Source organism: Phyllosticta citriasiana (assembly GCF_038021145.1).
Source record: "Phyllosticta citriasiana strain CBS 120426 chromosome Unknown IWZ02scaffold_4, whole genome shotgun sequence".
In the NCBI taxonomy this organism is placed as follows: Eukaryota; Fungi; Ascomycota; class Dothideomycetes; order Botryosphaeriales; family Phyllostictaceae; genus Phyllosticta; species Phyllosticta citriasiana.
Window position 1 is genome coordinate 1,719,831 of NW_027117281.1, and position 26,061 is coordinate 1,745,891.

At 56.2% G+C, this 26,061-nt stretch overlaps 9 protein-coding genes across 9 annotated transcripts; 4 read left to right on the forward strand and 5 right to left on the reverse strand.

Annotated features, from left to right (window-relative positions):
• Window positions 1–745: 745 nt before the first annotated feature.
• On the forward strand, window positions 746–1,700 carry IWZ02DRAFT_516331 (uncharacterized protein; the record flags this gene model as incomplete). The annotated part of the gene is made up of 2 exons (XM_066770676.1): window positions 746–814; window positions 839–1,700. The coding sequence occupies 2 exons, from the start codon at window positions 746–748 to the stop codon at window positions 1,379–1,381; spliced, it is 612 nt and encodes a 203-aa protein (XP_066624751.1). The 3' UTR covers window positions 1,382–1,700.
• On the forward strand, window positions 1,701–3,464 carry IWZ02DRAFT_214091 (uncharacterized protein). The gene is made up of 2 exons (XM_066762727.1): window positions 1,701–2,200; window positions 2,306–3,464. Exons 1-2 carry the CDS (start codon window positions 2,019–2,021, stop codon window positions 3,225–3,227), a joined length of 1,104 nt encoding a protein of 367 aa, XP_066624752.1. The 5' UTR covers window positions 1,701–2,018; the 3' UTR covers window positions 3,228–3,464.
• A 750-nt stretch (window positions 3,465–4,214) lies between these two features.
• Window positions 4,215–5,941, reverse strand: IWZ02DRAFT_214187 (uncharacterized protein). The gene is made up of 2 exons (XM_066762728.1): window positions 4,976–5,941; window positions 4,215–4,787 (listed from the first exon to the last, which is right to left on the reverse strand). The coding sequence occupies exons 1-2, from the start codon at window positions 5,469–5,471 to the stop codon at window positions 4,309–4,311; spliced, it is 975 nt and encodes a 324-aa protein (XP_066624753.1). The 5' UTR covers window positions 5,472–5,941; the 3' UTR covers window positions 4,215–4,308.
• Window positions 5,942–6,362: 421 nt separating this feature from the next.
• Window positions 6,363–7,372, reverse strand: IWZ02DRAFT_468668 (gluconate 5-dehydrogenase; the record flags this gene model as incomplete). Its single annotated transcript, XM_066768645.1, has 3 exons — window positions 6,363–6,783; window positions 6,876–7,190; window positions 7,254–7,372. The coding sequence occupies 3 exons, from the start codon at window positions 7,370–7,372 to the stop codon at window positions 6,363–6,365; spliced, it is 855 nt and encodes a 284-aa protein (XP_066624754.1).
• A 233-nt stretch (window positions 7,373–7,605) lies between these two features.
• On the reverse strand, window positions 7,606–10,146 carry IWZ02DRAFT_447206 (uncharacterized protein). Its single transcript, XM_066767270.1, has 3 exons — window positions 9,806–10,146; window positions 8,162–9,751; window positions 7,606–8,110 (listed from the first exon to the last, which is right to left on the reverse strand). The coding sequence occupies exons 1-3, from the start codon at window positions 9,956–9,958 to the stop codon at window positions 7,934–7,936; spliced, it is 1,920 nt and encodes a 639-aa protein (XP_066624755.1). The 5' UTR covers window positions 9,959–10,146; the 3' UTR covers window positions 7,606–7,933.
• A 94-nt stretch (window positions 10,147–10,240) lies between these two features.
• IWZ02DRAFT_214304 (thioesterase-like superfamily-domain-containing protein) lies at window positions 10,241–11,822 on the reverse strand. The gene is made up of 4 exons (XM_066762729.1): window positions 11,449–11,822; window positions 11,166–11,399; window positions 10,616–11,118; window positions 10,241–10,565 (listed from the first exon to the last, which is right to left on the reverse strand). Exons 1-4 carry the CDS (start codon window positions 11,729–11,731, stop codon window positions 10,524–10,526), a joined length of 1,062 nt encoding a protein of 353 aa, XP_066624756.1. The 5' UTR covers window positions 11,732–11,822; the 3' UTR covers window positions 10,241–10,523.
• Window positions 11,823–12,228: 406 nt separating this feature from the next.
• IWZ02DRAFT_447216 (uncharacterized protein) lies at window positions 12,229–19,074 on the forward strand. The gene is made up of 7 exons (XM_066767271.1): window positions 12,229–12,626; window positions 12,685–12,707; window positions 12,776–15,379; window positions 15,428–16,860; window positions 16,911–17,514; window positions 17,565–18,012; window positions 18,064–19,074. The coding sequence occupies exons 1-7, from the start codon at window positions 12,564–12,566 to the stop codon at window positions 18,679–18,681; spliced, it is 5,793 nt and encodes a 1,930-aa protein (XP_066624757.1). The 5' UTR covers window positions 12,229–12,563; the 3' UTR covers window positions 18,682–19,074.
• On the forward strand, window positions 19,029–19,835 carry IWZ02DRAFT_447221 (uncharacterized protein). Its single transcript, XM_066767272.1, has one exon. The coding sequence runs from the start codon at window positions 19,471–19,473 to the stop codon at window positions 19,762–19,764; it is 294 nt and encodes a 97-aa protein (XP_066624758.1). The 5' UTR covers window positions 19,029–19,470; the 3' UTR covers window positions 19,765–19,835.
• A 3,080-nt stretch (window positions 19,836–22,915) lies between these two features.
• Window positions 22,916–25,881, reverse strand: IWZ02DRAFT_447226 (uncharacterized protein). The gene is made up of 4 exons (XM_066767273.1): window positions 25,571–25,881; window positions 25,392–25,504; window positions 24,964–25,338; window positions 22,916–24,916 (listed from the first exon to the last, which is right to left on the reverse strand). The coding sequence occupies exons 1-4, from the start codon at window positions 25,688–25,690 to the stop codon at window positions 23,083–23,085; spliced, it is 2,442 nt and encodes an 813-aa protein (XP_066624759.1). The 5' UTR covers window positions 25,691–25,881; the 3' UTR covers window positions 22,916–23,082.
• Window positions 25,882–26,061: the final 180 nt, after the last annotated feature.

Sequence of the window (26,061 nt, forward strand, 5' to 3'; positions counted from 1 at the left end):
AGAGCGGTTGCCTCGTTGTCGAAAACCCGGAGCGGAACAAAGAAGAAACAAATCCGAGGGGCCCTGCACACGATCTTAGCGACTGCGAAGTGATCCACAGGGCGAGAAAATTCTCAACCTGGGCGTTGGACCAGGCTGGTGTGGGCGATGCGATGCGTAAGCCAGACGAGGAGCAGCAGCATCTATTTTGGAGGTCAAAACATGGGGACAGCAGGTGCGGATTGCGGCGGAGGGCCCACGGACGCCACAGCCAGCGCATCGGCAGACTCACCAGTCATAATTCAACGGTGGGAGAAAGGAAGGTAGGACAGCAGGTCGTATGCCGTGGAAGCCCAATGATTCTCGCGGGTGGAGCGAGCTCGGGAGCGGCGCGCAGAGGGAGGGCATGCAGTGCATGGCACGGCTGGGGCTGGAGCAGGGTTTGGGGTTCGGTGAAGAGACGAGGTCCAGAGCGTCGTCGACGAGAGGTGGAGTAGAGCTCTCGAATGGGAAGTTTCAGCGGCGGCGCGGAGGGCTCCATTAGGGTATGTAGGTTAGCTTGCGGCAGCGTGGGCCCGTCCCTGTCCCGCGGCCGACGAGACAACCTTGAAGACCAACCAGGTTGGCGACGGGGGTGGTGGTGGCATGAGGGTCGAGTCGATGCAGGTCGGCAGTTGGAGAGGCCCGAGTGTGGTGAGACGCTGAGAGAGAGATGAGATAAAAGCGAAGCAATGCCGTGGAGATGTATGCCTGCAGGATTGTCATGATGGCGGATGTGGTGGTGGTGGTGGTAGTGGTGGTGGTAGTGGTGGTGGTGGTGATGGTGGAGCAGCAGGTGGTTGTGGCGCAGACGACCTAGGGCACCAAGGACCTCACGGCCACGTTTTTGCCACGAGAGGGAGCAACCAAAAGCCCAGCAGCCCAGAGAGCCGAGAGCCCGCCAGCGTGGAGCCGGCTCTCGGCTAAGCCACCCCCCACTACTTGGCTACCCGGCGTTGACTCTCTCCCCTCCCCTCCAGGTCCCCTCCAGGTCCCCCTCCAGGTCCCCTCCTCTCCCACCGCTACTCCTACTGTGCTGTACCGTACCGTACACGCCGACTGGCGACCTCAGGTCGCGCCCCAATCGGCACACTATCCAAATCCCGTTAAGCATCAACCTTCTGCTTGCTGCCGGGTCTCCGGGGCTCCCAGTCGGTCCGCCGCCCGCCCACCGGCCATGTCGGTAATCGTCTTCCTCGACTCCCTCCAAACTGCCGTTGTCAAAGCCAAATTGCCAGCCTTGGCCGTTGATTCCAGGAAACAGAGCCGCCACCGCCGCCTGCTGTTTACACTTTCAACTCTCGACCCTGTCCGCCTCCTCTACCGCGCACATCTTGCTCCATACGTGACGACCCGCGGCTGAACGTTGGTCACATCCGCCATCTAGACCCAAGAGCCGAGTCAGTGTGCTCGAGTTTAGTCTTTTGTTGAACGACACGACCGTCCGAGACACGAAGCCGCCAAGCTCCATTCGTGGTCTTTCATCCTCGGTCGCTTCACGGCAAACGGCAGCGGAAACATGCAGCAGAATAAACTAGGGCTGTTTCAGGCCTGTCACGTAAGAACTAGGTACTCAACGACGTTGCTGGACGCGACGTCGCTGGGATCCCGCCGGACCTGGCACCGCACCGTTGCCCCATATCTTCACGTGGCCTGCCATGGCGCCTTAGGTTGACAAGTCGACTCCTCTTGCCTGCTCGGCTCCGGCCGACGACTCTTCTCAACCCCAGTCACGATGCCCCCGACGCGTATTTATCATTACTAAATCCTCTGCTGCATGTCCTCCGTTGCGGCTCGTGCTGCTCGTCCTGCCCCCCGACGCTTTCCACTCGTGGGCGCTGCCGGCCGGTTTGCGGGCGCCTGAGAAATGTTTCCGCGTCGAGCGCACGTCTTGAAGATACCAACTCAACTTAGCCATTGCATCACTCTCTGCATCTCTATGCCTGCCGTTTTTCGTTCCTTCGAATCCATTGCAGTCCTTGCATCGTAGCCTTCTCGCCATGTGCAAATCATCCTTCCACGCTTTTCTTCAGGCACTTCCCAAATGCGAGCAGCACATTCACCTCGAGGGCGCGCTGCACCCAAAAGTGCTTTTTTCTCTGGCCCAACGAAACAACACTACCTTGCCCAAGGATGACCTGGCCTTCAACTCGCCAGAAGCTCTGCTGGCGCGCTACCAACGGTAAGGCTTGCCCTCTGACAACGCTATGCTTTCCGTCTCGTCTTCCAACAACCTTTTCCTGAATACGGCAATCCCAACCGCAACGCTAACCCGATTCTGCAACAGATTCACGTCCCTGGACGACTTCCTCCACTACTACTACCTGGGCATGAGCGTGCTCATCAGCGCCGCCGACTTTGAGTCACTTGCCTTTGATTACTTCCAGCACGCCCACCGCGATGGCGTGCACCATGCCGAGGTCTTCTTCGACCCGCAAGCCCACACTTCGCGGGGCATTGACCTCTCCGTCGTCCTCCAAGGCTTCAACGCGGCAAGAGACCGCGCCCATCGCGAACTCGGCATCTCCACGGAGCTCATCTCCTGCTTCCTGCGGCACCTGCCCCCAGCCGACTGCCTGGCTTCGTTCGAGCACGAGCTACTGCAGGCCTCGTTCATCGGCGGCCAAATCACGGGCATCGGACTCGACTCTTCCGAGAAGGATTTTCCGCCCCAGCTCTTCGAAGAGCTCTTCTACCGCGCCGGTAAGCTGGGCCTGAAGCGCACAGCGCACGCGGGCGAGGAAGGGCCCGCCGACTTCATCAAGGACTCGCTGGGCCTGCTAGGCACGACGCGCATCGACCACGGCCGACGGCTGCCAGAGGACCCGGCCCTGCTCCAGCGCATGGTCGACCAAAAGGTGCTGCTGACGCTGTGTCCGCTTAGCAACGTGGTGCTGCGCGGCGTCGAGCGCGTGTCGCAGCTGCCGATCCGCCACTTCATCGACGCCGGCGTGCGCTTCTCCATCAACTCGGACGACCCGGCCTACTTTGGCGGCTACATCCTCGACAACTACTGCGCGGTGCAGGAGGCATTCGGCCTCAGCACCAAGGATTGGGACTGGATCTGCAGGGGCGCCATCGAGGGTAGCTGGTGTCGCCAGGAGAGGAAGGACGATCTGCTGCGTGCCCTCGACGCTGTCATGGCCGCGTGGGACGGCAAGGATTTGGTGTTTGCGAATGGCGTCACCAACCGCGTCAATGGTCATTGATGGGACAGTATTCCGCCTGAATTCTGGATCGAAATGCTTGTCTAGAACACAAGACAAAGAAGAGATACCACGCACGAATGCGAAAGTAGAGAGTCCTTGTGTTGCCATTTTCAACGCGGCGGACCTCACGAGCACACTGGGCAAAAAAGGGGACCGGAAGATCAGGAGCTTGGGGATGATCAACAACCTCGTTTCAACAGTTACACTTTCATCAGGCGCAAATAGCGGGCTGTTTTGATTGGACAGAATCTTTAAGCCAGTCAAGCAGGGGAAGGAAAGAAAGCATTCGAGGAGCGACAAAATACCATTTGACACCATCGTCTTGTTTATTCCGTTAAATACATCGCATTTCATTCATGTAATTTAGGAATTTTGTTCTAGCCGGCCGCCGCAAATTCATAGCCTGTGAGCTTATCGTACCTCACAAGTTGCCTCGCAAGTCCTACCCCAATGAGTCGACCTGTTTGTTAGCTCATGACCAAATGTGGCATAGCTTACCACCCCCATGCTCTTTTAGTCGTTACCAGAGAGTTCCATGAGACTCACGGCATGCGCATCGTGCAATGTGGGAACAAGGAGAGTCTATGCACCGCTGTGCCGTGCAGACTGGGAGCATACCATGTCCCAGAACTGACAAACGCACAATGGCAGACGTTGTGAGCTCCGAATCTCCGGAGATAGGGTTTCACGGAGCTGTCAACAATCACTTATCCGCTTGCGGCAGTGGTGTCAATTTGTGCCATGTCCTTTCAGTAAGCTTCGGTGTACAAATGCATTTGCGCCGAATACTCCGTACTTGTTTACGCCCTCAGCCGTCACCTGCCTCGCAATTACGTGCGTTCTCCAATCTTCGAGACCACTTGTCACCACGGCCGTCTGGAGGGACGAGCTGATTTGCGGCGTCAGGTTGAGTCTATTCCATCCTGCGCTTCGTAAAGCGTGCCGGCTGATTCGTCCGAATGAGCAAGGCGTCAAATCGAGTCGAGTCGACGTCTATCCGTCTTACAACCACCAGCTACGCCACTCCAACCTCTTGCATCACATCTCACAACCCCCGACAAAAGCCCTCTCACTCTCAATCTTACGCTTCCCCCCCCTTCTCCCCCTCAGGCACACTCAGCCCGTGGCACCCAGCATAATCACTAACCTCGCACGGCGACCAACCCTCCAAAACGCGTCCCCTCACCTCCTCCGCCAACCGCCACACCTCGACCTTGATAGGCCGACACGTCTCGCGCATCTTCCTCGCCGGCTCCTCCTCCTCCACCCCTCCTTCCTCTCCCTCCTTCACACCCACCCACCCCCACTCGCTCAAGTCGCCCCCCGGACACGTGCTCAGCGCGCACAGCAGGTCCTGCTCGGCGAAGAACTCGATGAAGTCGTCGGGACTCGAGGGCGACGCTTCCATGTAGTAGCGGCCCTGCGCGTCGAGGCCGGTGACTTGGAACACGTTGAGGACGTCGTGGATGTCGGATTCGGAGAGGCCGTGGGGCAGCACGGCGCGCACGAGGTTGGAGTGGCAGTGGTAGTTGTAGGTGCGGTTTGTGAGGAGTTTGTTTACTGTGGGAGACAGATGGGGGAGGTCAGTCTAGTTGGGGTGAAATCACGCCTTTCCTCTTCTTGCTCCTTTTGTTCATCCCCATCTCCATCTTCCTCTTCCTCTTTCTCCCAAAAAGCCTAGCTTCAACGGCCCTAGATACACCACCAACCAAAACAAAACGAGAACCCAAGAAAAAGAGCCAACTCACCATACGGATCGCACCGCGTCCCCAACAAATCATGGCACCTTCCCCCCACAACACTCATTCCATCCCCCCTCCCCCACGTTCCCCTCCTCGTCCCCTCCCTGCCCAGCGTATCCGCCACAATCCCGCAAAGCGGCCGCATGTACGGCAAACAGCTCCACAAGCGGTCTCCCGTCGAAACATGGCTCGCATGCAACTGGCGGGTGCGACTAGCCCAAAAGCGCTCGCGCGGGTTCGCCGCCGCCCAGATGTTGAGGTCGCCGACTTGCGGGCCGGCGGGCGTCGAGAGCCGGAAGATGCTGCCGGCGGGGACGTGCCAGGCGTGGCCGCTGCGCGGGGGGATGGTGTGCGTGTGGAGGGGGATGCGGGTGTGTGGTTGCGTGGCCGTGGATGCGATGCGCGTGTATAGTGCTGTTGGGGGGTGGAGCGGGGAGGTGGAGGACGTGGGGAGGTAGGCGGGGGGAGGGGTTTGAGGGGTGGTGGCTTTGGTGGAGGCCATGGTTGTGATGATTTGATGTGATGTCCCTTCTCCTTGCTCTTGCTCTTGTGTCTGGCTGGCCAAGTTGGTGTGAGAGAATGCGGCCGAGAAATTATGGTAATGAGATTGATGGATGAAGTCGTTGATTCTTATACACTGGTCGGTCTTCTTACGGCGCTGCCGAGACTGCTCGGCCGCTTGTCTTCACCGGCCGAATCGTGGCGCCGCTCTTTGGTCACATGTACTTGTGGTTGGTGATAGCCCAGACAGGTGTTGATGTTTGTGTGTAAGAGAAGACCAAGGAATGGAGCCGTGTCGTTTGATCGGCTTCCCGAAACGATCAGGTGCTAAACCGCGTTGGGTGCGCTGAGCGAGGCCGTCTGGGACCGGGATGTGCGAATCTTACGTTGAAGCTTGACCACGACTTAGTATATGTCCAGCGCGAGTGTTCCTTTTCTCTTTGCTTTATGCTTGAGGGAGAGTCGTCGTCGAAAGGAGAATTGAGTAGTCTAGTTAGCCCCCTTTGTAGCCACGGGCCCCGCTCTCAGTCAATCCCGGAGCAAACCATTTAAAGAGCGCGGGCACGAAGCATTCAAAATCCTGAAAGTGAGAAAGACAAGAACCATTCGTGCCTCACTAAAAGACAGACAGGCCGCTGTGGTTCACATCGGCAAGCTTCATCAAAATCTCCTGCACAAGCATCTAAGTGATGATCCACCATTTCCTGCTGCTCGACAACAAGTTATTGCTTGTTTTGAATATTCAGTCAGTCGTCAGATACATCCATTTCAAGGATGACAACGTCCAGGGCACATCCGCACGTCTGGCAGATCGCAGCGACCAAAAATCCACGCACCAATATCTATCCCCTTAACCACAACGGAGACCCAAGCGACATTCTTCATCGACCCATCACAGCGATGCCCTCGCCAGCATCTTCCCGCCATCCAGCACAATAGTATCACCATTGACATGTCCACCCGCCCTGGAGCACAAATACACGACGGCAGCGGCGAAGTCCTCGGGGAAACCCAATCTGCCATTCGGATTCGCCTTCTCCAGGTTCTCCTGGCCACCAAAGGCCGCAATGATCCCATTTGCCATCTTGGTCGGGAAGAAGCCGGGCGCGATGCCGTTGACGAGGATGTTGCGCGGGCCCAGCTCGATGGCCAGGTTGCGTGCCAAGTGCAGCACGGCGGCCTTGGACACAGAGTAGCCGGGCGTCGCGTTGGCGCTGTTGGTCGTGCCGATGCCGATGCCTGCGACTGAGCCTGTCACGATGACGCGCGAGGGGTCGCTTTTGGAGCCGGCGGCTTCGAGGAGGGGAGTAAATCTGATGGTGGATGTTAGCGATCTTGTAGCGCCCCCGGCCATGCGTGCCCCTGTACGCTCGCTGCCTTTCCGAGTTGTGTGGGCCATACGCACTTTTGGATAGTGAAGAAGACGCTCTTGACGTTGAGATCCAGCACTTTTGTAAACGCATCCTCCGGGTGTTTGTCAAATGTAGACCCCCAAGTCGCACCGGCGTTGGCCAGCAAGATATCCACCTTGTCCGTGTGCTTTTTGACTTCGGCGACCAGCCGCTCAATCTCGGACACCTTGGAGCTGTCGGCGGGGATGCTGATGGCTTGCGCGCCCGGCGCCTTGTCCGGCAGCGCGTTGAGCGCTGCGCATGCTTCTTCGCAGGCTTTGGCCTTGCGCGACGTGATGAAGACTTTGGAGGCGCCGGCTTGGAGCAGACTTGGGTTGTGGAGTCAGCGTTGATGCAAGACGTGGGGGCAGAGTCATGGGTGGAGACGGTACCCTGACGCGGCGTTCAGTCCCAGGCCACGGGAGCCACCCGTGACGACGGCGACTTTGCCATCGACGCGAAAGATGTTTTGGAAGTTCTTGAGCTCGACTTCGGCTTGCGCAGAGGCCATGTTGGAGTGTGGGAACTAGGTGTTCTGTACTGTACAAAAGGTTGGGGACTGTACAATGCTTCGTAAAAGTCGTCAGGCGAAAGGAATGATCTAGGCACTCAGAGAACGACGTCTCTAGTGTATATCAAAAGATGGAATGGCACAAATGATGGGTCCCGAGGAAGTCAGCGAGCACCTCGATACCCCACAGCTCGCGGCACAGCGGCCAAATCGCAAGAGGGGTCCATGCGGTGCCTCGGTTCCGCCAGTTCGCCTTTATCAGTCGCGTTAGCACCGTTGCACAGGCCAAGCATCACCGTGAAATCATCTTGATCATCCCAAAACAGACACGGACAAGACGGGCGAAGCGGTGTGGTAGGAGGCCTTTTCGGTAGAAACAAGTCGTGACTTATTTGTACATCCAGAATAAAGATTATTTACAACGCCCCCAATGCCCCGTTTTTGGTTCCAAACCCACGATTTGATTCAAACAAAACAATTTTTTTTATTGGCCCAGATTTGCCGGAAAAAAAAAAAAAAAAACCAGAAAAAATATTGACGCTTGTGGAGGGGATTTCGAGCTCAATCGCCATTGACCTGCTTTTCTAAATTCGCAACGATGGAGCTGGTGGCATCGGGATGACTGGCTGGCTGTCCGTTGACCTTGCTGTTCAAAGACGAGAAGTCCGGAGAGAGGGTCGCTCCGGTTGAGGAGCGCTTTTCGAATGGAAGAGGTGTTCCTGGCCGGGATGAGAGGAACTGTTTTGGCTTGTTAGCGTCATCTATTACTTGGATTCAATCTGGACATACGGACGAGGCGGCAGACAGCAGAGCAATCAGGGAGGCCTGGACGACATCTTCGTGGATACCAACACCCCACACCTTCTGGTTGGTACCAGCAGCGTTCAACTGAATGTAGGTGGCGGCACGCTGGCGGCCCTCCTCGTTCTTACCCTCGCCGATGGAGTGCTCCTTGTACTCCACGACATCAAGGTCGATGCCCAGGGACTTGAGAGCATTGGCAAGAGACGAAATCGCACCGTTGCCAACACCCTGGATCCTGTGCTGCTGGCCGTCAATCTCAATGATACCCGAGAATTTCCTCTTGAGGTTCTTGCTGCTGACAGCCTTGCCGGTCTCCTGGGGCAGAGGGGAACCAGAGCGGTCCGTGACAATGTCGTAGTCAATCAGGGCAAACCTGGGGTTCTTTTCAAGGTGGTAGGCGTCCTTGAAAAGCTTGCAAATCTCCCCAGGGAGGAGCTCACGGCCAAGGTTGTCCGTCTCCTTTTGGATAATCTTGGAAAAGGCGACTTGGAGGCCACGAGGCAAATCGAGTCCCAGCTCGCGCAAAATGATCCAAGCGACACCTCCCTTGCCAGACTGGGAGTTGACACGAATAATGGCCTCGTAGGTCCTGCCAATGTCTTGAGGGTCCAGGGGAAGATAGGGAACTTGCCAATGGCTGTTGTCGTCCGCGCCCTCGGCGAGGCGCTTCTGGAAGCCCTTCTTGATAGCGTCCTGGTGCGAGCCGCTAAAGGCACAGACAACCAGCTTGCCTCCGTAGGGAGCTCTGTCGTGGACAGGAATCTTGTTGCTTCTCTCGACCAGGTCAATGACGGCGGGGAGGTCGGAAAAGTCGACATTGGGGTGAACGCCCTGGGTGTAGAGGTTCAATCCGAGCGTGACGAGGTCCACGTTGCCGGTTCTCTCGCCATTTCCAAACAGAGTGCCCTCTACTCTGTCGGCACCCGCCATTTGCGCCAGCTCGGCGGCAGCGACGGCGCAGCCACGGTCGTTGTGGGGGTGGAGAGAAACGCAGACCTTCTCCCTCTCGGAAATGTTGCGACAGAAGTACTCGATCTGGTCGGCGTAGACATTGGGAGTGGCCATTTCAACCGTGGCGGGCAGGTTGAAAATGATGGGGTTCTCCGCGCTGGACTCCCAGGCGGCCTTGACGGCCTCGCAGACCTCGAGGGCGAAGTCAGGGTTGGAGTCGGAAAAGGTCTCGGGCGAGAATTCGTATGCCCACTCGGTGCCAGCCGTCGACGGGTCGTCCTTGGTGATGGAGCGAGCGTACTTGGTGCACTCTACGGCTAAAGCCTTGGTCTGCGCATTGTCCATGTTGAAGACGATTTGCTGGAAGCAAGGACTTGTGGCGAGGTAAAGGTGGAGGATGGCCTTTCTGGCACCCTTGAGAGAGTCGACGGTACGGCGAATGAATTCCTTGCGGCAGGGAGAGAGGACCTGGATCCAGACATCGTCGGGGCAAGCACCGGGGGTGTTGATGAGCCTTTGGGTGAAGTCGAAGTCGGTCTGCGAGGCCGAGGGAAACGACACTTCGATTTCCTTGTATCCAAGCTTGACGAGCATCTCAAAGTAGCGCCACTTTTGCTCGCCGTCCTAGAAAGCAGAATAAGAATTGCGCGATTGAGAGGGCGTTCTGCATTGACTCACCATGGGATCCACAAGACTCTGGTTGCCATCGCGCAGGTCGGTGGACAACCAGCGCGGAGGCTTGTTGAGGGTCTTGTTCGGCCATTGGCGGTCGGGGAGGTTGAGAGGCTTGAAAGCCTTGTATTTGGTCGAAGGGTCCTTGAGCATAGGCATGTTGGCTGTTGCGGGGTGAGGATTGTGGCGGAGGAAAGATATTTAAGAGGCACAGCATCAAAAGTTTCGTTCCACTGAGTCACCGCCGAACCTGCTGCCGGCCCGCCCTACGCCCTACGTGTTTGTCGCGCCGCTATTTGTAGGTGGGCATGGTGGGAACCTGCAAAGAGCAAATTGATTTGATGATGGCGTTGGCGTTGGCCTGGTGCCGTGTCTTCACGAGACAAGATCAACTGTCCTTCCAACAGTGGCTCAGCCTCTGGTCGCTCGCTCTCTCTCTCTCTCTCTCTCTCTCTCTCTTTCTGAACATTTCGTGTCGGCTGATGAGGTCAATGGACCCGCGCGGACGTTTCCCTGCCCCACCCGCCTGCTTGCCGACCCCGCGCCCCAGCTGCGTGGCCCGCCGATATCGCCCCCGTCTCTCGACAATTTGTGTATGCATCATCAATAGCCATTCTTCTGTCGTTTGACTCGTCAATTTGTGCTCGCTATAAAACCGCTCTCTTGCCCTGTCTAGATCCAAATCCATGATGCCCATCTGATGCCATGACTGTCTCCGGCACGCTTACAGCTTGCTCTCTGCCGGCTGCTTCAGACGCACGAGTCCCTAGAATCCAAGTCAGCCCCGGCCGATGCCTCCTCATTGTCAAAACTCACCTCTTGCACGCATGTCGCAATCAGCTTCCCGTCCCGAGTATACATCCTTTGGAAAACCAAACCACGACCGTCACCAGCCCAAGGACTTTCCATTTCGGTAAACATCCATTCATCGGCCCGGAAATCCCTAGGGTTGTGGAAGTAGATTGTGTGATCCAGGCTAACCATCATTCCAATCTCCGGCTTGTCTTTCGCTTCTGTCAGAGACTTGCCCTCTTTCAATCTCTGGATCACGCGGTCGTTCATACCCGGAAGCTGGCGCAGTTTTTCCTCGTCCTCGTTGAGTAGCCGCTTGAGCACGTCCTCGTCCAAGGTGGGTTTGCCATCGCGCCTCGAATTATATCTCCAGAGCTTGTGGACCCGGGCTACGGTGCCTATGAAATAGCTGTCCGATATGTATGCGAGCGCGCACAGATGCGGCTGGTGTCTGGCAGACGGCGAAATCTTGCCTCGCGCCTTGATCCATTGCCTGGTCTTTTTGGTGTGCGGGTAAGGCGAGTCATCTAAGTCCAAGGTTAAAATGTGACGACAAGAGAATCGAAAGACGCACTGTTCAGAATGTCTATCCGCTGGCTTTGGAACGGTCCGGCGACCCCCTGCGGAAATCGCAGATCCTCCTCGTTGTCCTTTGGTGGGGGCACCTGGGGCATTTCTGCCGCGTGTTCCACCTTCTTCATGCCTCCACTGTCGACGCGCACAAAGCTCAGTGTGGTGGTGAAGATGACCTTGCCGCGCTGCCTCGCCTGGACAGTCCGCGTCGCGTACGATCTCCCTTCTCGGACATCTGGTGGAGTTTGAGCAACAACACTGTGTTCACAAGGAGCCTGACGTACGCTCGACGTGGTAGATGACGGGGATCTCTGAATCACCCGCCAGAACAAAGTAGCAGTGCATCGAATGCACGGTGAAGTTGTCGGGGACTGTCCGTTGAGCAGCGCTCAGACACTGGGCAATAATAGCGCCACCGAATACGCCTCGAGCGCCGGGGGGATGCCATAGTGGCTGGGTATTGGTATACAGATCCGGATCGATATCTCTCAGCTGGGTCAGGTCGAGCATCTGCTCGATAGCGGCCTTGGAGGCATCGATGGGTGGAGGTCTGATGAGGGTCGACATGGCTGCTGTTGCGCTGGCTGGTGTAGGCAGCTCTGCAGGGAGCGAGATGATTTTAAAGCGCCACAGAATACGGCCGAACTCGTTGAGACATTGTAGCAGTGACCACGGCCACGGACGTCAGGGTGGTTGCTCGGTGGTTGCGCGCCGTATCGTGGGATTGCCGAGCCGAGGCATAGGAGGACATGGGCTGGAGGACAACGGAACCTAAGGCTGACTCTGAGGTGGCTGTCCGACTGCCCTGCCCGGCTCTCAGGGCTGACGCAGCATCACGTGGGAGCTTCCATGGGACCTCAGCCTGTCGACGGGAGATAAAGTTCCATGGCGGGCAGTTGACGGGAAGCTGCAACAAAACAAAGAGCCTCACCCGAGCCGCCTCATCATGTTGCGTGGATGGAGGGGAGTCGTCTGGATGTGATGGATCCGTCTCCGCTGCGTGTGCACATCGTGTGGCTGCTATTTGTAGAAAATCCGGACCCCTGGTCTCCACTCGCTGTTCATCCTCATCGCCTCCAGTCACCCACTGCGCTGCTGCTGCTGCTGCTGCATCCCATTCCTCTCTCACCTCGTCCAAAGTGGAAGAAGCTTGGAGTGCGCCTTTGACGTGTGCCATTGTGCTGCTCACCACCCACCCTCCTATTGCTTGCCACTTGATCCTGACCGACGCCTCCAGGCTGGCTTGCGTGACGTCCGCAGCGTCCCCAAATGCATGTCATCGCCGCCCGTACCCCCTCCTCGACGTCTCCCTCCTACTACTGCTACTGCTGCTGAACCCGCAACCAACGCCATCCTGTGCATGTAGCCTGTCGGCTGCATCTGCGCACCCGATGCCACCATGGCCGACCACACTCCTCCAGAACTCCATGCGCAGCTTTCGGAGCTCGACCGCGAACTAGAGGTACGCCTGCACTGCCGCCACACGACGCCCGTTGTAAACCGCTGACCTAGCTGTGTAGGAGGGCGACATTACTCGCAAAGGGTACGCACGTCGACGGCGGCTCTCGCAAGGTTAAGGTTGTGCTCGCTAACCGTTTGGAATGCGCAAAGGTACGAGAAACGGCGAACTCTGATCCTGAGCCAGTTTTTTGGTTCTGCACAGGGGGACGACTCTCGGCGCGACACGCGCACATTCTCCATCCAGTCCGGCGTGCCCTCGATCGATCCGTCCCGCACCTTTTCCCTCGTCAACGATGGTTCCTCCCGCACCCAATCCTTTGCTGGATACCACCAAGCGACGCCAAGCATCCATCTGCCCCCCAGCGACATGCAGCGAGCTCAATCGCCTCCCTATCCGTCGAGCAACAATGGCGAATGGCACTCCCGCGCGTCCTTCTCCGGTAGCTCCATGGCTCCCCCCACACCAGTCGGCCGCTTCCAAGAGAGGGAGCTTGGTGTCCGCAACCCCACCCAGCAGCGCCACTCCTCGTACGGCAGCGAGCCCTACTCGCCTCGACCGACGACCCCAGACATGTATAGCGGTTCGCAATCTAGGCAGAGCACCATCCTCAACTCCGACTTCGCCTTCAACCCCGCCAACCAGCCACAGTATACGGAGCAGTCGCCCGGTGGAACCAGCCGCCTGAGCACCATGCTCGACTCGCACCAAGGATACTTTTCAGACTTTGCAGGCCAACAGACTCCCGATCAACGAGATAGCTATGGAGGTCCGAATCGCTATTCGTCAGGCGACGCCTTTTCGCCCACGGCCGCCATCCCCCCGCCCATGCTTGGCCAGCACGAGCTCCCTCCGCCCAGCGTCGTCGAATGCCAGATGCCGCTGGAGCCGCGCGAAGTTCCTTTTGCTGTATACGATCCACACAATGGCAACGTGCCCATGTCCAAGTTTGACAACATTGGGGCGGTATTGCGACACCGAGGTCGCGTGAACGGGAGGCAAGCCGCCTTTTGGGTACTGGATTCCAAGGGAAAGGAAACAGCCTCGATAACGTGGGAGAAGCTGTGCAGCAAGGCGGAAAAGGTGGCGCAAGTCATAAGAGACAAAAGCAATTTGTATCGGGGAGACCGGGTCGCGCTCGTCTACCGAGACAGCGAAGTCATCGACTTTGCGATTGCGCTACTCGGCTGCTTCATTGCCGGGGTCGTAGCCGTTCCCATCAACAGTGTCGAGGACTACAACAGGCTGAGCCTCTTGCTCACGACAACGCAAGCACACTTGGCTTTGACCACGGACAACAACCTCAAGGCCTTTCAACGAGACATTAGCAACTCGCGGCAGAAATGGCCAACGGGCGTCGAATGGTGGAAGACAAATGAGTTTGGGAGCTACCACCCGAAAAAGAAGGATGATGTCGCTCCACTTCAGGTTCCGGACCTGGCCTACATTGAATTCTCCAGAGCTCCAACTGGAGACTTGCGCGGTGTGGTGCTCAGTCACCGGACAATAATGCATCAGATGGCGTGTGTCAGTGCCATCATCATGTCCATCAACACAAGCGAAAGCAAAGATACTTTCGATCCTCATTTGCGCGACAAAAATGGAAATCTCATTGCGCCGGTCCAAAGAAATTCCAACGGGGAAGTCATTCTCAGCTATCTGGACCCTCGGTCGGGCCCTGGGATGATTCTTGGCGTCCTCTATGCCGTTTACGGTGGACACACCACGGTGTGGATGGAGCCCAAGACTGTCGAAACCCCAGGCCTCTACGCTCATCTCATTTCCAAGTACAGGACCACAATCATGGTTGCCGACTATCCGGGGCTGAAACGCGCCGTGTACAATTACCAACAAGATCCCATGGCCACGAGAAATTTCAAGAAAAACACCGAGCCCAATTTTGCTTCTGTTAAAATTTGTCTAATTGATACCCTGACGATTGACTGCGAGTTTCACGAGGTTTTGGCAGACAGGTGGCTGCGACCGATGAGAAATCCGAGGGCGCGCGAATTGGTGGCGCCGATGCTCTGCTTACCGGAGCATGGCGGCATGATCATTTCCGTGCGCGACTGGCTCGGGGGCGAGGAGCGCATGGGATGCCCTCTCAGCGTGGAGAATCCCGACCAGGACTCAGAGGACGAAAAGGCAGAGGGGACGCCCGTCACCAACGGCTACAGCAGTCTAATTGGTGGCGGTCCAACCAAGAAGTCATCAAACAAGCAACGAAGCAGGACCGAGCTTAGTGAAGCCTTGCTTGACAAAGAGGCTTTGAAAACGAACGAAGTCATCGTCGTGGCCATGGGTGAGGAGGCCAAGCGGCGAGCTAACGAGCCGGGGACCGTCAGAGTCGGAGCTTTTGGCTATCCCATTCCAGATGCGACGCTTGCGCTGGTTGATCCCGAGACCAATCTCTTATGCTCGCCGTACCAAATTGGAGAGATTTGGGTTGATTCGCCATCTTTGTCCGGCGGATTCTGGGCTCTGCCAAAGCACACAGAGACCATTTTCCATGCTCGTCCCTATCGCTTCATGGAGGGCAACCCAACCCCTGTCCTCGTGGAGCCCGAATTCCTTCGCACTGGCCTGCTTGGTTGCATCATCGAGGGCAAGATTTTTGTCCTTGGCCTATACGAAGATCGCATCAGGCAAAGAGTTGAGTGGGTCGAGCATGGCGTGCAAGAGGCCGAGCATCGATACTTCTTTGTGCAACATCTTGTGGTCAGCATCATGAAGACGGTGCCTAAAATATACGATTGGTAAGTCGACTGCATTAGCGAGACGAAAAAGCACTAACCATAGCCAAGTTCTGCTTTTGATACCCACGTAAACAATGAGTACCTCCCCATTGTTCTGATTGAAACCCAAGCCGCTTCAACTGCCCCGACCACTACCGGCGGGCCTCCAAGGCAACTCGACATTCCTTTCCTTGACTCCCTCTCAGAACGTGTGATGGATGTTTTGTATCAAGAGCACCATCTTCGTGTCTACTGTGTCATGATCACAGCACCAAATACGCTTCCCAGGGTGGTGAAAAATGGCCGCAGAGAGATTGGCAACATGCTTTGCCGCAAATCATTCGACAATGGAGAACTGCCGTGCGTTCACGTCAAATTCGGCGTTGAAAGAGCAGTCCAAAACCTGCCTGTGGGAGACGATCCTGCCGGTGGGATATGGTCTCCAAACGCAACCTCGGCAAGACAGGATATTCTCATGATGCAGGGTAGCGACAAGCAATATTCTGGAGTTGACTATCGTGAAGTCGTCATTGACGACAGGACTTCAACGCCTTTGAACCAGTTCAGCAACATCCACGACCTCATGCAGTGGCGTGTCTCAAGACAGGCCGAAGAGTTGGCCATTTGCACCATTGATGGCAGAGGCAAAGAAGGAAAAGGCATTAATTGGCGGAAGTTCGACCAAAAGGTTGCAGGTGTGGCCATGTACATGAAGAACAAGGTCAAAGCGGTAGCGGGCGACCACCTTATTCTCATGTACACGCACTCCGAAGACTTTGTCTACGCGATCCACGCCTGTCTTGTCCTCGGCCTTGTCGCCATACCCATGCCAATCCTTGACCAGAACCGGCTAGGTGAAGATGCGCCCGCTCTACTTCACATGGTGGCCGATTTCAGGATCAAAGCCATCGTGGTCAACAACGAAGTTGATCACGTTTTGAAGCAAAAGGCAGTGTCACAGCACCTGAAGCAAACTGCTGGAGCTCTCAAGGTCCACATGCCGAATGTGTACAACACCTCGAAGCCACCGAAGCAGTCATCTGGTTGCAGAGAGCTGGGTCTCACCATTCGTCCCACTTGGGTCCAGCCCGGCTATCCTGTCCTCATCTGGACTTACTGGACTCCCGATCAAAGGAGAATCGCTGTCCAGCTGGGCCATGACTCTCTGATGGCTCTCTGCAAAGTCCAAAAGGAGACTTGTCAAATGACAAGCACCCGACCAGTTCTTGGTTGTGTCAGAAGTACCATTGGCCTTGGCTTCCTCCACACCTGCCTCATGGGCATCTACCTGGCAACCCCTACCTACCTAGTCTCCCCCGTCGACTTTGCACAAAACCCCAACATCTTGTTCCAGACCTTGTCGAGATACAAGATCAAGGACACTTACGCCACAAGCCAGATGCTCGATTTCGCCATGGCCCACAATGCGGGCAAAACATCTGCTCTTCATGAGCTAAAGAATTTGATGATTTCGACAGACGGACGACCAAGAGTCGATGTTTGTAAGTTGGCAATCTTGCATCCACTCATTCCATATGCTTATGCTTTGTAGACCAAAAGGTTCGCGTCCACTTTGCTGGAGCCGGTTTGGAGCGCACCGCCATCAACACCATTTACTCGCACGTCTTGAACCCGATGGTGGCTTCCCGTTCCTACATGTGCATCGAGCCAGTCGAACTCTGGCTTGACATGCGAGCTCTGCGCCGTGGTCTGGTCATGCCTGTCGACCCGGACACGGAGCCATTTAGCCTTCTGGTTCAAGACTCCGGAATGGTCCCGGTCAGTACGCAAATATCGATTGTCAACCCAGAGACCAACCGCCTCTGCCTAAATGGAGAGTACGGTGAAATCTGGGTGCAGTCTGAGGCAAACGCCCACAGCTTCTACGGCACAAAAGACATGTTTGATGCCGAACGCTTCAATGGTAGGACCGTTGATGGGGATCCAAACGTTAGGTACATGCGGACTGGTGACCTCGGATTCCTGCACAACGTTGCTAGGCCCATTGGTCCAGGCGGCACCATGGTCGACATGCAATGCTTGTTTGTCTTGGGAAGCATTGGCGAGACTTTTGAGGTCAATGGTCTAAGTCACTTCCCGATGGACATTGAATACTCTGTAGAACGGTGTCACCGCAACATCGTTCCTGGAGGATGGTGAGTCAATTCTCGTTCTATTCATCAGAAATCCTGCTAACGTTCAACAGCGCCGTGTTCCAAGCCGGTGGTCTTGTCGTTATTCTTGTGGAGATTTTCCGCAAAAACTTCCTGGCAAGTATCGTTCCAGTGATAGTCAATGCTGTGCTCAATGAGCACCACTTGGTCACAGACATTGTTGCCTTTGTTGGAAAGGGTGACTTCCCACGCAGCAGGCTAGGCGAAAAGCAAAGAGGCAAGATTTTAGCCAGCTGGGTGACGCGAAAGATGCGCACCATTGCACAGTTTGGCATTCGGGATCCTGATGGCGGCGGCTCAGAGCTCACCGAGGTGGCAGAGGAGGCAGCTCAGGCTCAACGCCACAGCAGCATGATGGGCACTCCTGGAGCTGCTAGTCTCAAGGGCCCAAGCAGCCTACGAAAGGTAACGAGTGCCGCTGCCTTCCCTGACCCCAACGCTCTGGCTCCAGTACCGCCAAACCAATTTGGAACTCTGCCAGTAAGCCACCAGAACCCACAGAATCTGCCTTCGTCTCAACATAGCAATCAGAGCTTCGGGATGCCTCATCTCCCGCCTGGCATAGCAGAGATGCCGCAACACGAGCAACTCGCCGAGATTCCTGCCGGCCGCGAAACCGTCTTCAACAGCGAAGATATTGCCACGCCCACGGCCGAGCAACAGCGCTCCATGTCGTCCGTCTATACCCAAGTGCACAGCCTGGGCCCAGGCGTGCAAGAATACAGCCCCGTCGAAATGGCGGGCGTCTTTGGCAGCAGCGGCGGCAACTCGAGCGAAGCCAGCCGCCGCCAGAGCCTTATCCCGGAAAACCAATCGCCAAACCCTCATCAACAACAACAACAACAACAACAGTCGGGCCACCACCAGGCTCCCCCTCTCGGCAGCGTCCAAGAGCATGACGACGTCGGCGCTGGCGGGAGCATTAGGACAGCCGGCGGTCCCCCGCCCCAACCCAGCTACTCGAGCAAGCCGTTCATGATGGACGATGACGACGACGACGCGACGCGCCCGCGCACGCCCGACATTGGCATCGTCAGCGGCAACTTGGGGACGTCGGGATTGCGCATAGCCAATCGGGTTAGCGTCGAGAGCGGCGAGTGGCCCCAGGAAGCCCTCATGCACATGTCGCTGCAGAGTCCGCCGCGGTAACGGGGAGTAGTGCTGCCTTTCTTCTCCCTTGTGTCGAACTTGTGTGGATTGCCGAGGAAATGTCATGGAGATGGGGGAGAGGTAGAATATACGAGCGAGCGGGTTGGATGAACCGATTTATGGAGTGGAATCTTGTCTTTTGACTCAATTAACTTTATGACTGACTGACTGATTGGCCTGGTGCGGGAAGGCCCAGTCGTCGTCGTCGTCGTCGTCGTCTGTTTTTACTGTCGTTTTTGCTGTCGTGCTAGCTAGCGAGCGATGATGATATCGTCGTTGTCGTTGAAGGGGAAGGAAGGGGGGACAGAAAAGAAAGAGTGGAGCGTACAGCAAGCGATCAATTGAGCGAGCGTGTATATACGTGAGATACCGAATGGATGGATGGATGAATGACTACTGAACCGTCTTGACCTTGACTTTATCGAGATTGACCGTAAACCTGGCCCGCATCTTGATCCATCCACGCTACTAGGAGTGTTTGGGACTGGGCTCATCGGTTGCATTCTGCATACGATCCTGCATTTCCATTCGTGGGTGGAACGCACGTATCGCTTAGTGACATGAAAAGTAGGAGAAGTCTCGCAGCTGCCATGGTGAAAGCATCGTCACGTGAGTTTTTGAGGCCACGCTGTCGAAACGGGCATTTTGGGTGGTCGGAGAAATGTGGCACGATGTACCAACCTCCTCCCAGAACTGGTCATACAAGCAAGCAATCTCGTCACCTCTGAGGGCATTCCGGTCTTCGAGTCAAAGACGTCTTCGATGTGTTTTCTCTTTCTGCATTAATCAATGGGCTACTCTGCTGCCCCTTCTCTGCCTACCCCGCGCGTCCTTCCCTTGTTCATTCGCTTCTTCCTTCCATCCACTGCATCTCATTTTTTGAGCGAGGGTGAATCCGCACTTCTAGTCTTCGCTCATCTGTCCGCTTGGAGAGTGATGGTGAGCTTTGATGTATGTATGTACATGCGACACGGCATGCCGCAAACTTTTGCGGAGGAAAGAGAGCGTTGGCGAAGACAGGCTACCTCTCCAACTCGGATGAATGAGATGAGAGTGCTATCGTTCAGACGCAGAAGTGCTTGAGCTTGTATCGCTGCCTGCTTCCCGCATAGCGAGCCCATCTGCGGAGTGAGCGTTGTGCAAGATGGGGGGGGGGGGGGGGGGGGGGGGACGGCAAATTGAGCAACCAGGAAGGAGGTCTCTCTGGGCGAGCAATACTGGCTCACATCTCAACCACACGCAGCGGTTCCGTCCCACTCGGCACGACACAAGATTGTCATCAAGAGCCCTACTTGGTCGACACGGAGGGCGACGAGGCAGAAGGCGACGCAGCACCGCCCCATCCCGAACCCGTCTGGACAATTTTCCTGACGCGCTTCGCGGCCTGATTGAGACGCTTGGTCGCCTCATTGGCGCGCTGTTTTTCGGCGTTCAGTTCCTTCTCGACCATCTGCAGGCTAGGCATGGGGCCAGCGTAGGCTGGCGAGGCAGCAGCCGCGGCCGCCGACGACGACGATGAGGGCAACACGGCACTCGCGCCACCGGCGGCGTTGCGGCCCTTGCCGACCCCGACGCCTACGCTGGCGGTGCTATGGTTGTATTTTGTGCCGCTTCCGTTGCCAAAGTCGATGCCGAGCAATAGGCCCGCGTTGTCGGTCAGTGATATACCGTTGAGCGTGACGTAGGGGAATGACGGGAGGCCAGATGCGACACCCCGCGGAGTAGACGCCAGACGTGCGGCCGCGTGTTGCTTTTGGGTTTCGACGGCGTGGCGGGCCTTCTTGACCGGCAGGGCATCATCTGCGATGGACGAGGTTGAAGAGTCAGCCGGGTCGCTGGGCACAATGAACTCGTCATTATAGTTGGCGGCTTCGTCGAGGGCGAGCTGGGCCGCGGTACTATCGGCAACGCCGGCGGCGGACGCAGCAGCAGAGGAGCCAGGTCGTTGCTGGCGGCGAGAAAAGAACTGCCGCTCGAGAACATCTTGGACGCAGAGGTCGCGCATAATTGCCTCGATGTCAAAGACGGGTTCCTTGGTGGGCGTCCACTTGTTAGGCGGCTCTGCGGAACGGAGACGCGATTCGACTTGAAGGTACCGGTCCTCTTCGGACTTGCTCAGGCAGCGGATGATACGCCCGGAGCCAGAAATGAGGACGCGGCTACTGATTCGACCATCCTCTCCGCCCAGGCGTTGCGCCTCGCTGTCTTCGAAAACGGCTCGCGCGCCTTCGTCTGAAAGCTCGTATTCCCGACCTCGGTTGGGGGCATCCTGGAGCGTAACATGGCGTTCGTTGGGACCTTGCGGAAAGCTCTTGAACATGTTCTCAATCTGCTCATGCGTGATCTCACCAGTGGAGAGCAACTTGGCGACGATTTGGGATGATGTCAGCGGCTGAGGGGCCCTCCTCCCCTCCACCTCTTCCTTGGACCTTTCCACGTCTTGGCTGATTGTTTCCACAACGGAGCTCTGATCTCCCTCGTCAGGAACGGGCGTACCGGTAGGAGTGTCCGTCGGTGTGGACTTGGTCGTCGTCTTCATAGACTTCTTCTTCTCCTTCTTTTCTTTCCTCTTCCTTGTTTGTATGCCTTCTTGAACGATGGGCTCCTCGCTCGGTGCACGAGATTCCATGGTCATCCCGATTTCTTGCTCAGCCATCTGCTTGGCCTTTTCTTGTCTTTCCTTCTTTGCCTGGCTCTTGGTCTTTATGCGAGCAGGTGCAGATCCGACGCGTCCACCAGGAGGCGGCGAGTTGGTCCTGGATATAGAGGCCGAGGCCGACGTCATCGACGCCGCATCGGAAATGAATTCGCTCAAAGGTGTACCAGGTGCCTGGTTGATTGACGCAAGGCTGGGCTGTCGAGATCGGATACTCGCCACACCAAGGTTGGGAACGGCGCTCACTGGAGCGGATGCGCTCACGGTTGGCGGACTCTCCATCTTTGGAGTATTGGTAATGCGCATGATTGAAGGACCTGTACGCTTAAGAGGAGATCCAGCTGCCGTACCGGTCGGAGTTGCGGGTCGAGACGTCGAAATTGATGTGAGGCTGACTGCTCGGGGGTTTTTTGTAGCGCCTTCAGTACCAGCCGATGAAGGCTCACGCTCTTGAATCACAGGATCCTTCTTTGGAATGTGTAGCATCCCCGGATGTTGACGTTTCGCAGTCGAGATACCAGCCTTTTGCTCAATCTTGTAGGACTCGGCGCTTTGCTTTTCATCCTTGGACCCCGTAAGCGAGACTTGGCCATGTTTGGGTCCAGCAGAATCTTCGTTCTCAGCTGTCATCACAAGGGCCTCATTTGCTGGGCTTTGGACCTTGGAGCTGGTTCCCTTTCCATTCTTTGCCTCTTTACCGTTGTTGGAGACGTCAGTGAGTCCACGCTCTCCTTTCTGAGCGTTGGTACCAGACTCAGACCTCGGTGTTGGCGTGTCATTCGTCTTGGTTGCAATCACCTTAGCTGTATCTGGCCTTTCGATAGTTGGCGTCTTTGAGGCGTCAAGTCCAATGTTATCAGTGGCCTTACTACGTTCTGCTGAGTCCTTGTTGGTCCTCGATGGTGTGGACACACGGGAAGTCGGAAGGTCAGGGACAGCGGGCGCGATAGGTGTGGAGATACCAGGAGGTGGCCTTATCGAAGCACTGGATGGCGTCCCTACTCGACTTGTCGGGGCTGGAAGGCCTGGTGGGACCGTGGGAGTGGCCCGCCGCGGTTGGTTGAAGAGGTAGCTTAGCTCGGCCGCTGGGAGTGCAGACGTCTGTACGTCAGGTTCATTGACCAAAGCATCGATGCTTTGGGACAAGGAATCCTGTTCGCTTACTGCTATCTAGTCAGCACATGTCCTGAGCAACGGACGGATGAAAAGCAGGTAAAGCGCTTGTACAGAGGATTGGGTGGCCGAAATCAAATAAGGGGCAACATGTCAGCAGTCTCATTCGTCTTCGTCACGGCCAAGAGGACAAGAGAGTGAAAAGCCATCAAAAGTGTCTGATTATGTCGTGAGCGACTTCGCCATGTGAAAATGGCTTGGAAAGGGGAATTTTACGTACATAGGATGGCCATGACGAAGACGAAGAGAAACATATGCAGTCGGACCTATAGAAGGTAGCGACGCATCGCCCGTAAGCTCAATGAGGCAAAATGAAAAGCTCGGATGCCAAAAAAAAAAAAAAAAAAAAAAAAACCCCCAACCATGAGGCGTGTGCCGACCGTTTTTGCCAGCTTTGGACACGAGACCCCGATCCGCCACGAAAACGCCTTAGGCCATCGTAATGCCGGCCGGCAAGATACGAGCCAATGCATCGCTAGCCCACCATAAAACGCCATAGCATCCTGCGAACGAAGCAAGGGAAAAGGAAAGAAGACAGAATCGTGATAGCAAGGGAGAGTCGTCGCAAAGGACTACCATCTGCCGAATCCGCCGTTGTAGACGGAGGAAAACCCACCTTGACCCTGGCCCGCGTACAAACCCTGACCGACCATACCTCCGCCCTGATGCAACCTTGCCTGCAAGATACTCGGGTCCGCAACATCGACTACACCACCTCCAGAGGAGGAAGTGTTAGCATGTCTGTGCTTCTTCCCCTTTTTCTTCTGCTTCTGAGAACCAGATTCCTGGTAAGTGCCAGGCTGAGGTCCATAGGGGAAGTTCAGAAGGCCAGGGGCTGGGCTGGGCGTGGAAGTCGCCGTGGGATTTTGATGCAAGAAAGAAGGGAACATTAACTCACGCTTGCCAGAATCATGCACCTGGCTGACGCCAGCATTACCGCCTCGTCCCCGGAGGAGCTCCCTCATTGCTTCTTCTTGAGCATTCCTCCCCATCGCGTTGGCGCCATATCCGAGCCCACTGGTCGCGAAGCCGTGTCCTTGGCCAAACATTCCACCTCCACTGACCGGAGGAGTCCCCGTCGTCTTCAAACCAGGGGGAGGTCCCTGGACACTGCTCGTGTAGAATTGGTTGCCGAGGGGCTGGTGCTGAGAAATCTGGCTGAAGTGATTGTTCGGCATCATCGATGATTGTTGGCTCATGAGTTTGGCATTTGCGACAGGCTTAACATTCGAAGTAGCAGTATGGCTGTCATTGGCGAAGGTGAATCTCGAGGCCTGGCGCGCATGATTTCCTGCATTGGCACCCTGCATGCCTCCTTGGAGATGCTGGGATTGGGGCCCGTGGAAGATGTTGGCAGTTCCGGTGTTGGTCGACTTGAATTGTTGAAGTAGAAGCTGCTGCTGCTGCTGTGTTGTTAGGCCGTTGCGGCCATTCAAATTGAGGTTCGTCATCTCATCAGGAAGACCAAGATTCTGGCCAAGACCAAGACTCGAGCTTCCGAGTGGCTGCTGCGGCGGCTGGATAGCAGAGTGGGAACCTGACCGGACATCCGCCTGTTCTTCTGGCTCACCTCCAAGCTGCAGACTTCCAGATCCAGTCGGCTGCTCTTCTTGCTCTTGCGCAGCGGCAGCAGCGGCCGCCACAGCAGCAGCTTCCTGCAGTGCTTGGGTCTCCTGCAGCTTCTGTCTCTCAGTTGCAGCCGCCTTCTCTTTCAAAAGCTTTCTTCGATCGGCACCATTCAAGTCGAACAAGCAGGGAATAGTTTGCACCACCTGGTTGTCGAGCGCGTTGAATACGGACCAGTCTGGAGACCATTCCAATCCATCTGAAAGGTTCTTCAAAATCAAGTGCAGCGGATGCGGCTTCGGGCGTTTCGATTCCTCACGAGGCTGTGTCGATGATTCGGCAGGTTCTTGGGAAGATTCGACAGCAGGCGGAGAGCTTTCTTTGGTTTTGTTGGATTTCTTCGAGTTCGTTTTGCTCTCGGTTTGTGGTGCAGGCAATGCGTGGGTGTCTCTCGGGCTGGCTCCCGAGTCGGTGTTGCCCTGACTCGTGCGACGTGCTTGCGCGCTAAGCGGGGGCTTATTCGCCCAACTAGCGTGGGATGGCAAAGCCGGACCATCTAGAGGGCTGTGAGATCCTTGGCTGTCTTGTCTTCCCATTTGCGTGGCAGAGGCGATTGGCTGCGGTGCTTGTTGCGGCGGAGGTTGTGGGAGATGAGCTGTCGCGGCTGGCGCGTGGGACTGTGACGGATTCTGCGTAGAAATCACATTCATGGAAGACAGATCCTGTCGTGTAAAGCTGTCGTTTGCTTCGCCGGGCTCGTGTAGAAACATGCAGTTGCGATTGTTGCACTGTTCGTTGCGAAGGTAAGCGGAACAATACTTGGTAGTGCCGTACTGAGCCCTGGAATTCCATTAGAAGTCGCCAATCATCAAAGATCGCCAACTTACCTGAGGACCCGGTCGCCGTTTACGGAACCATCGACCGCTGCTATACAAGTGGCTGCGTCTTCCTTGCGAGCAAAGGTGACGTAGACCCCGACTGTTTGTTGTGGATGCGATGTGTCCTTAGCCTTGCTGACGACAATTTTCACAATTTTGCCATACTGGCCAAAGTATGCATCGCCCCGTAGAGCCTCCAGTAGTTTGTCTTCTCTCGTTGTTGGGTTTAGACCAGTGACATAGACTAGGTTTTTCTGGACGACGCGCAGACCGGCGAGATGCTTGCGGCTGAGGGAATCTGCTTCGCGCTTCTGGGCTTCCTTTTGACGCTGAGCGGCCTTCTTCTTGGCTTGTTGAGCGAGATCAGCCTTGTAGTTGGCCATCCTGTGCCATGTTAGAGGATAGCGTGGCGGGGGCAGCACAAACGGGCGCCTCACTCTTCAGGACTTATGACCTTCCACTCGATGCTCTTATCGTCATATGGGCGGCGGCATGCGGGGCAGAGTCCGTTCATAGTAGTTTTAATGTTATTATAGCAGAACTGGCATATCTGCAACGCGATCAAATTAGCATGGCGGAGCGCAAAAGTCGATCGCAGTCGCAAGGCCAAGCTTACCTGGTATCCGCAAGGACACGGCTTGAAGTTGCGGTCCGAGAGATCGAACTCTTCGACGCAGAGAGGGCAAACCTCCTCCTCTTCATCGTCGATGAACTGATCTATCTGCGAGCGAGACATGGTGGTTGTGGTGATGGAACCTGAGCGGAAGTCGTTGCACAGGAGGACGTGAGGCGGCGGTAGACGAGGGCGCTGCGACGGGCTGGATACGATGTACAGGATAGGAGGTAAGTGAAGTCAAGCAGAAGAACGCCGGCCGATAACCGTTGAGGAGAGTCGTGAAGAAGGGGCAGAGAGGTAGGCGGGTGGAGAGAGGCGACTGAAGGCGGCCAGGAACGTCGACCCGTCACAGCAAAGCTGCAGTGCCAAGACGCTAAGCCTTGTCGGGGCCAATCGAGCTGCGGCAATACGTGATGACTTCGACACCAGCAGCCACGCCTACTGTACCATTGACCTTCAAGCTCAATTGTCCGTTGACTTTGCCTCGTTCA